The sequence below is a fragment of the Halichoerus grypus genome, chromosome 15 (genome assembly GCF_964656455.1).
Source record: "Halichoerus grypus chromosome 15, mHalGry1.hap1.1, whole genome shotgun sequence".
Lineage (NCBI taxonomy): Eukaryota > Metazoa > Chordata > Mammalia > Carnivora > Phocidae > Halichoerus > Halichoerus grypus.
In genome coordinates, this window is record NC_135726.1 from 47,025,603 (window position 1) to 47,040,488 (window position 14,886).

At 57.9% G+C, this 14,886-nt stretch overlaps 1 protein-coding gene across 4 annotated transcripts in view; it reads left to right on the forward strand.

The window, feature by feature from the left end:
• SIPA1L3 (signal induced proliferation associated 1 like 3) overlaps positions 1 to 14,886 on the forward strand; it is a 232,331-nt gene that overhangs the window by 213,499 nt on the left and 3,946 nt on the right. The window contains exons 17-21 of one of the 4 annotated variants that reach the window (XM_078063032.1): positions 787 to 1,033; positions 3,209 to 3,352; positions 7,428 to 7,563; positions 9,139 to 9,220; positions 10,421 to 12,667. In XM_078063032.1, the coding sequence (XP_077919158.1) occupies positions 787 to 1,033; positions 3,209 to 3,352; positions 7,428 to 7,563; positions 9,139 to 9,220; positions 10,421 to 10,564 (753 nt within the window). In that variant the 3' untranslated portion in view covers positions 10,565 to 12,667. Of the gene's footprint in view, positions 1 to 786; positions 1,034 to 2,411; positions 3,353 to 7,427; positions 7,564 to 9,138; positions 9,221 to 10,420; positions 12,668 to 14,886 lie in introns of those variants that run through there. The other 3 variants (XM_078063033.1, XM_078063034.1, XM_078063035.1) reach the window with 3 other exon arrangements.

Consider the following 14,886-nt stretch of genomic DNA (forward strand, 5'->3'; position numbering starts at 1 on the left):
TCAGGTGGGCCAGGTGGTTGTGGGAGGGCGAGGGAGGAGTACAGAGCTCCCTGTGCTCACTCCAGCCTCCTCCTGCCCGTGGCCTGCACCTGCAGCAGCAGGCAGCCCCACTTGTATGTAGGTGTATGTGACTTCATAGCCAGAAGTCAGGTCGTCACATTAGTCAGGGGCCAAATCACAGCATAAGCCAGCCTCGGCAGGCAGGTAGGGGATTCCTTCCGCACTAGGGTAGCTCACGTGACTGGAAAGGGATGCTCTTACTGGCTCTCGTGTCCCTCTCCTGGAGCCCAGGGTGGAAGCAGCCTCCACCCACCCAAACTGCGTGGACCAAGAGTGGGGGCGGGGTTCCCAGGGGAAATTCAGGCTCTTGTTACCCAAAGGCAGGGGAACCATCAGGCTCCCTTAGTCCCTCGACACTGTCTGCTTCTCTCCATTCTTGTCCCCACCTACTTCTGGTTATTCGCACTCTTGTGGGACCCAGCTGTCCCCAGTGGTCCCCACCAGTGACTGGATCCCATAAGTCCAGCTTCGGTCACACCGCCTTCCCTAACCTTCCCTGGAGCAGGAGGGTGGCGATGGCCTCTGGAGGGCCAGAACCAGGTGGGGAGGGAGTAGGGGAAGAGGCATCCCCAGGGGAAATTTGAGGTGCTTTGAGCAGACAGGGGCAGAAACAGATGCTGGGTGGGTAAGACACACAGCTGTCCGAGACAGGAAGACGCCTGTGAGGACAGTGACCGGGAGCCAGGCCACGACCGCGCCGCGTGACCGTCCGTGTCTCTCCAACAGTCACCGCAGAAGAGCCTGCAGCGGACACTGTCCGATGAGAGTCTGTGCAGTGGGCGGCGGGAGCCCAGCTTGGCCAACCCCGCCGGCCTGGAGCCGGGCCTGCCCAGCGACGTGCTCTTCAGCAGCACCTGCGCCTTCCCCTCCAGCACGCTGCCCGCCCGCCGCCAGCACCAGCAGCCCCACCCGCCGGGCGGCGGCAGCCCCAGCAGCGGCCCTGCCACCAGCAGCGGCTTCCCGGAGAAGAAATGTGAGCACGGGCGCGCTGGGGCCGGCGGGGGGCTTCGCCAGGGTCGGGAAGCGGGCAGACAGACCACACTGGAGGTCACCAGTGGTGGTGTCAGCCGAGGTGGGGAGCTGGGGTGCGTCGGAGCTTCTGGGGGGTAGTGACGGCGTCACCCACAAGAGCAGGGGATGGTTAGCCGAGCATCAGGGGGTCTCCTGGGGGCCACCGAGCTAGAAGTCTGGACTGCCCAAAGATTGGAGTCAGCTGAGGCTAGCGACGGGTGTCAGCTAGAGAAGGCTGCAGACGGGAGGGCCCCGAGGATCGGGCTTTCCCTTAGCTGCTCCCCCAGCTCCCTGCTCCAGCACCGAGCAGATGGTTTCGTAAATGTTTATTTACTTACCTGATTCCCCCCAAGTCTGCCAACTCTTGGAGGGAGGAGGTGTAAGGGTGTGACTCATCCATTCTTTTATTCACCCAGCAACTATTTACCCAGCATCCCCCACGAAGGGGGCACAGTGCACACGGCCCCCATCAGAGCCCGTGCACCGGCTGGGGTGGGTCCTGCCTTCAGTCCCCCCTCCAGTCCCGTATTCACAACCGCAAAGGCTCCAAAACTGAGAGGCGATGCAGAACTCTGGGCCAGGCTCATTGAGCAGCAAAACCCAACCCAGACGGCCATGTGGTGCGAGCGATCGTCACTTCATTGCAGGTCGCTGGCGTGACTACAGGGTGCTGCCCGGCCTTTCCGGGGGCCATTGCAATAGCACGTGCGCAGTGCCCTCCAATGCAGACAGATCTTGACTTCAGAGATGTGTCTACCCCAGGGGTTTAGGCTGAGCCTGTGTCCCATATCATTGAGGTGGAGTCTCCCCAGAGCCTGCTCCCACTCCGTCCCCGGCTCAGCTCAAGGCGAACCTACCCCTCACCACATTACACTGAGACTCAGATGCATTAATACGTGGAAGACACTTAGCACAATCCCTGATCTATGCAGGAAGCACTGAAAAGCACTAGCTGTTTATTATTTTGTTGGTATTCTTCCGTCTGGAGCAAGCATTTTAATCCCACCGTGAGTCAGGCTTGCACCTCGGGACTGGCGAGCAGGGTTAGGACAGAGTATTAACAGGGACCTTCTAAACCCCAAAGCCTGGCGGGGCTGGGCGTCGAGCAGGGTCAGCGTCAGACCACGCAGTTCAGAGCCAAGTGCCACTGCCAGCGAGTGTGAGCGCGAGCCAGGCGTCTCGCTCTGAGCCTCGGTTTCCCCCTCCACAACACGGGGGAGCATCACAACACCTCCCTCCCGGCTACGGGGTGATGGTCCCGTAGCGCACCCAGCATGGTCGGGCCCTGCCTTTCCTGCCTGAGTCACCTCCTGACCTCTCTGTCCCCTCCCCTTTGGCAGCTGGGAGGCGGCAGCAAGCTGAGGCCCCACATGCAGCTGCTGTCGCTGTCACTCCCAACACCCGGAGACTTCAGGGGCCTCTTCCTCTGCCCCATCTCCCCACGGCGACCCTGCCGCCGCCAGACACCGGCCACACACTGACGACCCGGATTTCTGTCTGCGGCCTGGGCTTGCCTCCTCCGCTCCACACCTCCAGGAGCAAACTTGTGGCCCACCCCCGGCCTCCCCATCTCTGAAGTCACCCTGCACCCTTCTCTCTGGCCCACGCTCACCTCCCCTCTTCTGGAAGTACTTTTGGTTGCACGTAAAAAATCATTCCAGGACCTGCTACTTGTTCCCGTCCCCCACCCCCACCCTGCCCCAGCCTCACCCAGGCCGGTCCACTCTCCCCGGCAGCCTCCTCACCACCTCCCTGCTCTGCACCCTCACACGGTCCAGCCTCCACACGCAGCCAGGGGGAGCCTTTGGCTCCATCCCACTCACAGTAAAAGACAGAGTCCTCCTGACCTACGAGGCCCCACACGGTCCAGCCGTGTCACCTGTGACTGTGCGTCCCACTGCTCTGTCCCTCTCATCCCGTCCCCACCCACATAAACACCTGACACTCCCACCCCCTTACCTGCCAGCATTTGGCATCTTCTGATGATGGTAACATGTTTGCTCAATCATATGTGCTATTGTAACAATTATATAGCATTATAGAGCTACCCAGAAAGTAAAACAGAATGGAGGAACGTCTTTGTTTCCTTCACGTTGTCATCCTCCCCCCATCTCCCCTCTCCGCTCCTCCTCCCCAGCCACCATCTCTGCCTCGGAGCTCTCGCTGGCGGACGGGCGGGACCGGCCACTGCGGCGCCTTGACCCCGGGATGATGCCCCTGCCGGACACGGCTGCTGGCCTGGAGTGGTCCAGCCTGGTGAATGCAGCCAAGGCCTACGAAGGTAGGCACCTTCCACCCAGCCTGGCCCGATCCCTCCCCTGCTGCTCTGTCCTAGAAGGATCAGTGGAGGGCCTTGGGGCTCTGAAGTGGGGCACACGCAGGATCCGGAATTAGGGGGAGCAGGGTTCCCATCCTGTCCTGTCTCTTGCTCACTGTGCAGTCCTGGGCAAGTGTATTTGCCTGTCTGATCTGCAGAACAGGAACGTGCCTGGGACTGCAGTGAGGATTACATGAAAGGCCACCGTGTGTAAAACACGTCAGACACAGAACGAGCCCTCAACAGACGGTACCTTGTATCACATCACAGGGCAAACTTGTAATCATCCAAACTGTATTTAGATTTGCTTTGGCTGCAAGCGGCAGAAAACCCAAATTAACAATGACTTAAACCTGTTTTATGCAGGTGAAAATTCCTGGGGTGGTGGGGGATCTAGGGCTGGGCAGCAGTTCCATAAATGCATTAGGGTGCAGGCTCCTTGCACCCTCTGCTCTGCCATTTCCGGGGGGCCTCACCCTCACGGCCCAAGATGGCTGCTAGAGCGCAGGCCACCGTGTTCAGCTCTGAGCAGCAAGAGAGAGGACACATGCCCAAGCCTGACACTCCCCCTACGCGTACTTGCCGTGGGCCAGAGTGTTGCACAGAGCCATACCTCATAGCTCCAGGGCAGGCTGAGAAGTGAGGCCCTATGCCCAGCGAACGTTTGGGATTTGTTCTTATGGAAAAAGGGAAAACAGATAATGAGGGACAGCTAGCACTCCGCCATTTCCTTCCCGTGTGACCTTGGGCAAGCAGCTTGATCTTTCTAAGCATCAGTTCCTCATCTGTACAGTGGGACCCGTGGTGATTCCTGACCAACACGAACATATTCTTCTGGCTCATTTTTCCATCTTTTAGACGATAGCTTTGCTGTCCTTCCTTCAGGAAGCCCTCCTTGATATCCCCTAGTCTGGATTAGGCACCTGCCCTGGGCTCCCCCAGCCCTGCCCACTCAGGGCCACTGCTGCCCAGTGATGGGTCTATATTCCCCACTGGCCTGGGAGGGCAGGACCTGGGGCCATCTCCATCACCGCTGGGTGCCCGGCATGGGTCTGGCTCAGAGCAGGATCCCTTAAACCAGACCCATAGGGTACGTGGCCTTCCTATTTCCATGTTTGGGCCAGTCCACATCTGGCAGGTGGCCTGGAGAAAGCTTCCCTCCTTGTCTGCTCCTGTTGGTCGCTTCCATCCTACCCTGCAGCCTCTCCTGGTCTCAGGGCAAAGACGGTCAGGCGTCCGAGCGTGGCCAGGTCCGGCCTCTGGTCTACCCCTGCCTTCCGCTCCCTCGGGAACCATCAGCAGGGGCCCAGTGCTGCAGGTAAACTTGACCCTTCGGAGCCCTGACACGCAGTGGCGGAGAGGGTTGCTCCACGGCACTTGGAGGAGGAGGTGATACGGCCACGGTGACATTACAGAGCATCTCCATGGAGCCAGCACTTGACCGCCTTACAGACATCACTTCTAAGCTCTGGTCTCAGGGATGCGTGAGGATTCCCGTTTACAAATGAGGAAACTGAGGCTCGGCCGCCAGAGTCCCCTAGCTGGCCAAGGGCACACAGGGTCAGGATTCGAACCCAGGCCTGAATGACCCTCCAGAAAGATGGGCACAGGAAGCAGATCACTGTGGAAAAGGAAACTCAGATGCTCTTATACTTTTGTACATACGCTCAGGCTCTCTCCTCATTGAGACAAATTTGGGTCGTAACTCACTGAGCTGCAGTTCTTCACCTCTCAGAGCTGCAGAGACAGAGTTGGATGACCCCCAGCCGCTCCCTGAAGACCCCGAGGCCACCAGCAGCTGTAGTATTGTGTTTGGAAGGCAGAGCTGTCCAGACACTGGGCCCCAGCTGTGGGCTTCTGGGAGGAGCTGGGGCAGCCAGAGCCCCCTCCCCCGCAGCCACCCCGTTTACACTGCCCCACCCCGCACCTTGCCTGAGGAGCCAGCACCACCCCGTGAGAAAGCTGGGGGAGCAGGTTGGTGGCGCATCAGAGTCCCCCAGGGAGCTTTCTCCTCCTCCTCTTTGAAATTAATAAATGAAGCCCAGCAACCACACAGAAGGTTAGGTAATGGGTGATGTGGGACGGTGTAGCAGAAAGGCCTGGAAGGAAACACACCAAGGCCACAGTGGCAGTTACCTCCCTGTGGAGCAGGGAGAGGGGCCGTCAGCGGAAAGGAGTCAGGGTGGTTTCAGCTCGCTATGAGCTTGGTTGGTCTGTTTCAGGGACAATGTATGGACGTTATCCTGTGTGATCCAAACAAATGGAAAAGACTGAAGGCGTTATTGTTAACTTCGGCAGGTGTATTCGTGGCGTGGTTGCTGTGGCATAGGGAAGCTGCCACAGGGGAACTACAAAGATACCTGGGGTTTGCTTCAGAATGTTCCAGAAAAAAAAAAAGTAAAGGGGATCACATCTTGTGGTGCTAGAAAGTAAGGAAGTGTTTTAGCGGGGGGGGGGGGCATGTCAGGGGTTCATAGGAGCCATCCCGAAGAGCTCCCAGTGGCTGAAGTTGGAGCAGTTGAACAGCAAAGTAAATAACAGCAGCATTGGATTCTAACCCAAAGAATAGAACAAATGTCCATGAGTCCATACTCCTATCAGTAGGTAAGTGAATAAACAGACGGTGGCTAGGACAGCTCTTACTTATAAAAGGATCCCAGTTAATCTAGAAGGAGTGAGGGAAATGGAAAGTCATCATTAAAATAGCACAGATGTGATTGATGATTGCTAAAATTAGTGGGGAGACTTTAAGCAGAAGCAGGGTGTTTCCGTAGCCTCGAAGTATCTACCCCAAAATACTTACGAATGATTGTGCAGTCCCCAAGTGCTTTCATACTGTCCCTCCTGGAGGTGGGGCTTCATTCCCCTCGCTGTTGGGAGTGGGGTGGACTCAGGGTCTCACTCCTAACAAAGTGACTGTTAGAAGGGAACAATAGTAACTTCACAATGGAGAAAGCCGGTGGACGGCACCTTAACCCAAGGGAGCAAGGTCACCACTGCTGGTTAACAAGACACATCAACATCTGGGCCGCCTGGGTGCCTCGATCAGTTAAGCGTCTGCCTTCGGCCCAGGTCATGATCCCAGGGTCCTGGGATCCAGCCCCTGGCCGGGCTCCACGCTCAGCGGGGAGCCTGCTTCTCCCTCTCCCTCTGCCCCTCCCTCCACTCATGCTCTTTTTTTCTCACTCTCTCAGTCTCTCTCAAATTTTAAAAATCTTCAAAAAAAAATAAAATAACTTAAAAAAATGTCAGAACAGGAGTCGGGGGCCTGCCTCTGCCAGGTGTCCAGCTTGTACCACCAGCTCCTGGTGGTACCTCTGCCCGAGGGGCATGCAGAGGGACCCGGCTCCTGGTTTTCTGTGCCTGCGTATTCCATTGTCCGGTTGTCCCCGGGCTCACTGAACCAGGCGCTCACCGAGGGCTTACAGAACACCTCCGAGTCCCCGCTTAAAAATGCAGGTACTCGGGCCCCATCCCCAGGGCGAGTCTAGGGCGAGACCCCAGAATCGGAGCTTTAACAGCCATGGGATTTCTTTTCTCTCTTCAATATGCATGGTATTCTCTGTCTTGCTTCTCTTTTCGCTTTTGAAATTTCAGACATTCTCAAAACCACGAATCCCCAGGAACTCCTCACCCAGCTTCAACCCTATCCACTTGGGGCCATTTTTTTCATACCATTTACTCGTTGGTGAAACCAGGTCATTTATGCCGAATTTGGGTGGTTACTCTCTCACGCTGGCATTTAACTTGTTTCTATCCCTTGAATTTTGTCTAAACCAGCCATTGGGTCTAGAAGCTTGCTCAGAATCAGGATGGGATTTTTGTGTGTGTGTCACTTGGTTTGGTTTTTGGGTAGATACCCATCCTAAATGCCTGTGTGATCGAGCACAAGTGATTGAGAATGTTGGGGTGGTTTGGCTGGGAGGTGTGCGGGGAAGGGTGGTTAGGCAGGGGGCAGTGGGGGGATGCACGGGGGAGGAGGAACGGGGAGCTCTGCTGACCCCTCCTCCCCTCTCTCCCCCCCCACCCCCCCGAGCAGTGCAAAGAGCCGTCTCGCTTTTCTCTCTCAACGACCCAGCTCTGAGCCCGGAGGTCCCACCTGCACACAGTCCTGTCCACAGCCACCTGAGCCTGGAGAGGGGGCCCCCCACCCCCAGGACCACCCCTACCATGAGGTGAGGTTTCCCTGGAAACACCTGGAGGCCGGCAACCTGGGTCCCTACAACGCAGACCCCCGCCCGGTGAAAAGAGGGGCCACAGACTGTGGGGGACACACCGGGACCCAGTGGTGACCGAGTCCAGGTTAGCCCCATCCCCATGGATGGAGACAACGCTGTAATCAATACAGTCAGTTCACTTCTAAGTCGTGAAGCTCTAAGGAGTGCCCCCCACTGCACACTGCACCGTGGTCCCTTCCTCCCTCTTTCATCTCCCCCTGTCTGCTCTTGGGTCCCCTCTGCACATGCCTGAATTATGCAGACAGTCACCTCTCCCCTGGCAGCCCGAGCTGGGCTCTCTGTGGACCCAGGAGCTGGGCTGTCCGTGGACCCAGGAGCTGGGACCCAGCAGGGACAGAGGAGGACAGGGAGACAGACCTCTCGCATCTGTCCTCTTATGTTTAGTGCAACATATCTGACTGCACTCACTTGGCTTACGTGTACATCAGTGGTGCGCTGTACTTTATGGGCAAATGAAGGGATTTTCGAGAGAAATTTTGACTCTTCTGGGTTTTCCTGACTCTTCTTTTTTTTGACTCTTCTTCACACCCCTCTTTCACTGGCTTTAGAACTCAACCTCCACCAAAGAGGGAGGAACGGGCTGGGTGTGGGAATGGCAGGACTGTGGCCTCGGGGCGAGCTCCCCGCATTCCCCTCACCCCTGCGCTGGTGACCCTCTCCCACCTGCCTCCCACCTCCCCTGCAGCTGCAGGTCCCCAGGATCCAGGACCGGGGAGGGGGAAGAAAGGGGCGGGAAGGCAGGCGGCCGAGTCCTCTCCCCTCTCTCCCCCTTCTGGTCTGCTGCAGCCCACCCCCCTCCCTGGCACCCCCACTGTCCCCTGCAGGGGCCCAGCAGGCCAGGGCTGGGGGCTGCACAGAGCAGCCACAGGCTGGGCTCCCCGCTCTGTCCACCAGTAAGGACGTGGTGACCTCCCAGACCACTTTGGGCTGGGAGCTGTGTTACACTGAGACTGTGCCCAACGCAGGGTAGGCTCTCCGGAAGGGCGACGCTGTCATCATCTTTGTCAGCGTCCTTTATTATCGTCCCCAAGGGCAGGCCCTCCTGTTGCGTTGCCCATTGCAGATGCAGGGCCTAGGTCTGCTGGTTGCTCAGTGGATGTCTGCGGGGCAGGCTTGTATTGTGCTCTGTGAGGTGCTCACGCCCGGGAGGAATTTCTCGCTGAAGTACATGCATGGTCTGTCCCTGGGGGGAGGGCACACTTCGGGGCAGGCACGCACACAGCCTTCGACAGGCGGCCACAAGCCCCGCCCACATCCACAGATCCACAGCCCCCATCCACATCCACAGATGGACCCTCTCTGGGTGGAGCACAGCAGGGAGGAGGGCTGGCTTCAGGCTTCCCCCAGAGCCCCTCCTCCAGAACCCCCTCAGGACCCCAGCAAGAACAGGGCTCCCCAGAACTTGAGGGACCAGAGGGTCCTGGCCCCCCTGTTCCTCCCCAGCTGTGGGTCTGGAACCCTCCCCCCAGGCCTGGGGGGCCTTGAGTCTCACCCTGTCCCTTGTCCTTCCAGCGAGGAGCCTCCCCTGGACCTGACAGGCAAGGTGTACCAGCTGGAGGTGATGCTGAAACAGCTGCACACCGACCTCCAGAAGGTAAGGCCGCCGGGCAGCCAGGCCTCTGCTGTGCGCCTCCCTGTTCCGCTTCCCAGACACGCGCGAGGCTGACGCACCTGTCCCCACCCCACCCCACCCCACCCATTCTAGGGGAGACCGCCCAGCTTTGAGTGTAGTCATGAGCAAAGAGTAGAAAGCGACAATACCAAAGCCTGGTAATCAGCACATGGAGAGAACTCTCCTAAATCGTTGGAGGAAGAACAAATTGGCCCAACCTTTTCGGAGGGCAGTTGGATAATACTTATTAAAAAAAAATGTGATTGTGTATCTTGTCAATCCCGCAATTCTGCTTGTGGGAATTTGTCCAGCAGAATTGCAAGCATGGGGCCAGAGATCCATGAGCAGGGATGTTCACTGATGCTCTGTTGGCAATAAAAACTTGGCGCCAGTGCAGCTGGCCCCCTTCCACAGGAGAGTGGTTATATAAAGGACAGGACACCCGTGCCGTGGAATATTCTGCAGCCAATTAAAACACTAGCAGGAATCTGCATATTTACTGACATGCAAAAGAAGTCTAGTCACTCAAGTAGAAACTAAACAAGTTGCAGACTATTGCCTAGAACATTATCATACTTGAAAAAAAAGTTTAACGTCCGTGGGTCAGAGTGTTATCTAGAAGGCAGCATTCCAAATTGTTCGTTGTACTTACCTCCAGGATGTAGAAGGAGGAGGAGAGAAGTAAGGGCAGAGGACTTCTATTTGGTGCTTTATATACTTCGGGGTAAAAGAAAGGTGGCAGAATATACCGTGCGAGTCTCAAGTGCAGGAATCCTAGGGGCCCAGGTTCCAACCCCCCGTGTATGCTGTGTGACCTTGGACAAGTCGGCTGCCTTGGGATGTCACAGAGCCTGGAAGGGCACCTCAGAAGGGCCAGCGAAGCCCATACAGGCAGCCCGCGTCCGTCCGCATCCCAGCTCCCCGCCTGCTCTGCAGGGCTGGGTTTCCTCTCCCTCCTGGGAACCTGAGGCTAACAGCAGTCCCGAAGTCCGCGGGTGGCCGTGAGGGTAAACTGAGGTGATAACGATTACAGTGAGGTCTGTGTTCTAAGAGTTGAGGGGGACGGGTCCAGAGAGATGAGGCCATTTGCCCAGGGTCGCTCAGCTGCCGAGCAGCCGAGCTGGGATGCGAACCGTGGCCGCCTGGCTCCGCACACCCGCTGACGCCGGCCCCGCCCCACAGGAGAAGCAGGACAAGGCCGTGCTGCAGTCCGAGGTGGCCAGCCTGCGACAGAACAACCAGCGCTTGCAGGAGGAGTCGCAGGCCGCCAGCGAGCAGCTGCGCAAGTTCGCCGAGATCTTCCGCAGGGAGAAGAAGGAGCTCTGACGTGGCCCCCTGGCCGGGCCGGCCGTGGGCTCCCGCCCTCCCGTCTCCCTCAGCTCGCTGCCCGGTTGCGGGTGTGACCGAGAGGACGCAGCCAGGGCCCCACTGCCCTCCTCGTGGACACGGAGACCCTGGACGGCAGCAGGCCTCACCGCTCCTCCGGCCCCACAAGGTGACCCGGTCTCAGGCCGCCCCTCTGAACTGCCAAGCTCTGGCCCCTGGACACTGGACCGTGCCCACCCCGGCCCCCCGGGGATGGCCCCTCTAGCCTCTTCCTAGGACCAAGCCATCAGAAGCCATAGGAAGAGGAGAAGGGAGGACCAGAGTGTGTCTCCAAACCCCACAGCTCTGGGAGTCCACAAACCAGGTTTCTTCACGGCGTACAACAGAGTTTGGGCTTGTGGGGCCAAGCCCCCTGCATGAGAAATCAGTGTGAGACTGGCCCGAGCTTCCCCCAGGCCCCAGAGAGCGGAGGTCCTGTGCGGACACCGGCCGGGGCTCCAGAAAGCATGGACGTGACCCCCTTCCAACCGTATTCTTCCAAAAAGCCGCCAGGAGCACTTTCTTAGAGTTTCAGTTCTTTTCTTGGGACCCCAGGAGGGAGAGAGGAAGCCCCAGCATCCAGAGTCAGCTTCTCTGAGGGGAAACTCTATTTGCACACTCGGGACCGTTTCTGCAGTCTTTTCTATCAGCCCCTCGACCGACCGCCAGAGGCCTACAGCGCCTGGGCCGCTCCACCACCTTCCATCTCCCGCGCAGGCCTGGGCCGTAAGGGCCCATCTCTCCTCCCCAGCCCCGCCAGTAACAACCACACGGCCAGGGCCTCTTCCAGGCACCAGGAGGGGCTCCACGCAGCCCTCGGGTCAGGGCTGGAGAGAAAACAGCCTTCGGCTCCTCTCTGGTTTTGTTCTTCCTTCGCAAGCGGATGTCCGGACACCTTCACTGTGCTCCCCAGGGAGGCGGGGGGGCTTTGCCGTGTGAACCCCCACGGGACGCTGGTTCTCTCAAGGCAATAAGGGGCAGCTTGCCAGTCGGCCAGGCCAGAGCGGTACTACGCTGTTCACCCAGGAAACAGAGTTTCTTTTTTTTTCCTTTAAAAACAAAAAAGAGATATATATATATATTTATTTTTTCATGTAGAGTTGCGCCAGAACAAGTCTGTATGGCCACAATCTGTGGATCCCCCCAACCTCAAGCTGAGGATCAAGGGGTGTCCCCCACGGGCTGGGACTCAGTGGGAGGACTCCCGAGGGATGCAGTCAGGGGGAGCAGGCCACTGGACTTCCCCGTTTGGGGAGGCCCCAGGCAGGGGGAGTTGGCCCCGCTGCAGGCAGCACTCTCTGGGCTGGAAGCCAGCACCAGGTGGCCCAGCCCTGGTGCAGAGACCCCACCTCTTTCTCTTTGGGGCCAGAAACCTCAGGGAAGGGGGCTGTGGGGGACCTCACAGGACACAGGCACTCGGAGAGGTGCCAGGCTGGGCCAGCAGGGGCAAGAGGAAAGGGCACTCTTGTCTCCCTGCGATCCACCTCTGACCCCAGGAGCGCGGCAGTCGGGCAGAAGCCCTCAGACCTGCCGTCTCTGACCCTCACCCTCACCCTCACCCACGGAGTGAGAGGGCCTCAAGGTGGGGCCCGCTTGGTCCTCAGCCCTGGCCAACTACTGTGATATCTCTGCCCCCCTTCCCCACCCCCTTTTTGGAAGGGCTGTCCAGAACCCGCCCCACCGCCCTTTCCTCAGACCCTAACCTGGAGGCTGCCCCCTCCCCCGCTCTTTTTTTAAGTTCTCCTCACATCTTCGGATCATTCGAATCATTTTGGGGACCTAATCATGTACATTGACAAGTGTAAATTATGATTTTTTTTTTTTTTGGTTTTGTTTTCTGTTATTTTTTTTTAAGGATCTCTGCAAAAGAAATCTATTTAATTTGAGGTTGGTGTTTTATCTGAAGGCTTGAAGATAGCAGGGTTTTTTTTTTTTTCATATGTTGATCTGTTTCATTTGGATTTTTTATTCTTTATTGTCTTTTTTTTTTTTTCCCTATCCCGGTCTTGAGATTTTTCTGGCATGTTTCTGGAGGTTTCAAAGGAAATAAATGTTTCATAGAAATGGCTTGTGTGTTCACTAGCTGGGCAGCTGCCTGGAGTCACTGATGAGAGGGTGTGGTCCAGCGTCAGCCCCCTCCTCCTGTCCCCCTTGTCCCAAACGCAAACTCACACACACACACTCTTCCCTCAGCACCAGCCTCGCAAACTTCCTTTCCTTGAAACCCAAATGACAGGAACCCAGCATTCAGAAGGTAAAAAGTCCTTAAGTTGAACAGAGGGAGAGATTGCACCGAAGAAACCGTTTGTAGCGGCCAGAAAGCCAGACCAGGCCCACGGAGTGTGCCGGTTTTAGATTTAATGGTCAAACTTTTAAAAATCTGGAGGTAGTACAGCCAGCCGGATTTCCAGCTTGGTAAATCCGTCCTCGGCAGCGGGACTCCGAGCCAAGGGGCCCCCTGCCTCCTTCAGCTGAGGCCTCCCCAGGCCACACCCTCCCGGCGCTGGCTAATTTGCATGGCCCCGCCCTCATCGGTGGGAGGAGGCCTCCCACCGCCAGCCGTCCGGTTCGTGGTTTCGGGTGCAAATCAGCCCCTGCTTCCAGGCCAGGGGGGAACACGGTGAGGCGGGGTGCCCCATAACCTCGCCCCTGGGCCAGGCCTCCCTCTAGGGCCTCTCGTGGCCCGGCTCCGCAGCTGCCCTGATGAAACACTCGCAGTTTGACCTGGGGATCAGGGTCCCCCTGATTTTCTGAATCTCAGAATTCCACGTGAAAATCCAAGGTCTGGCCTCTTGTGTGAGAAGCAGCCCAACCTCGTGACAGGGCTGGCGAGGTGGCTAAGTCTTCCTGACCCACCTCACCCCCTTACCTGTCATTGGGTCTTCCATCTCTGAGCTAAAACCTGATGCTTCTCTGACTCAGCCTCTCCCCTCCCCCCCCGAAAAAATATCTTTTTCCAAAACGGGCATATAGCCTTTTTCCAGAGGAGGTGGACCAGCTATTTCCACATCTCCTAAAAATTCTAGAGTGTTCCACTCTCCCAGTCTCCGCCCTCCTTGAGGCCCCATCCTCTCCCCGTGCCGCCCTCCCCCCACCAGCACGGGAACGGTGGAACAAGCTGTTCTCACATCCCCTCCGGGCTCCTGTGACACACACCAACGTCCAACGCCCCGCAAGTCGCACCCACACTGGTGCCCTGCTGGTCCCGTCCCCATCTTGCCCCAGTTTTTGCCTTCCGCGGCCACGTCCCGATCTCTCCAGCGAGCGCCCTCTTGGACCCTCCGCCAGTCTCGCCCTCCCGCCCATCACCCCTGGCTCGGTCCCCAGCCAACCTCTGAAGCCCTTCATACCTTTGGCTCTCTCCACATTTCTCTATTGTCCCCTAAATTCTTTGTCCTCTCCCCTGAAGTCTCATCTCTGTGTCATTGTCCTGGGACTCTACCTGTCCGCAGATCCTGTCTCTCTCTCCCCAAATGTGCTTCCCTCTTATTCTTCTGTCTCTCTCCTAATTTATGTGCCCGGGTTCTCTGCCTCCCCTCATCGAATCTCTCCTGCTTCTCCAGATCACTCTCGACTTCCTCCTTCTGTCTCTCCCTGATGTGTCTGCTATTTTTTCTTACTATTATTTCCTCTCCCACTGAATCTCCATCTCTCTTCTGTTCTCTCCCCCCACCCCCACCCCCGTCACTCCTGTGGCTCGCTCTTCTACCTCTCTCTCCAGATCTATTTCTTCCCTCTCCTGCTCTTGTTCCGATTCTCTATAAATGTGTGGCTCTGTGTCTGCCTCCTGATCTCTCGGTGTCCTGGTTCTCTCCTCATCCCACCTCACCCAAATCTGCTTCCCTCCCAACATCCCTGGAATGGAGGACCCCAGGGGAGGTCGGGGGTGGGGGGGAGGATTGGGAGGAGGTGCTCCTGGCACCCCCGCCCCCTACCCTAGCCCGGGAGGGCGGCCTCCTCATCTTTCCATCCCTTCCCCCCAGGGCCCAGCTCCCGCCTCCCCCCTCACTGCTGCTCGCTGCAGCTGCAGCAGTCCGTTGCCAGGGCAACCACAGCTGGCTGGGCGGGAGCCCCCTCCACCCCATCCCCCCCTCTCCTTTCCGGCGAGGCTGGGAGGAGCTGGGACAAAGCCAGAGACAGGCGGGGGGGGGGGGGGGGGGGGGGATGGAGGGAGAGGGAGGTCGGGCCCGCTCCAGCTGTTAACCTCGGTCAGTTCTCCCTCAACAAGGCCCCCATCTCCCCTTCATGGCGATGCCCCCCCAGTCCAGCCTGGAGAACGAGGC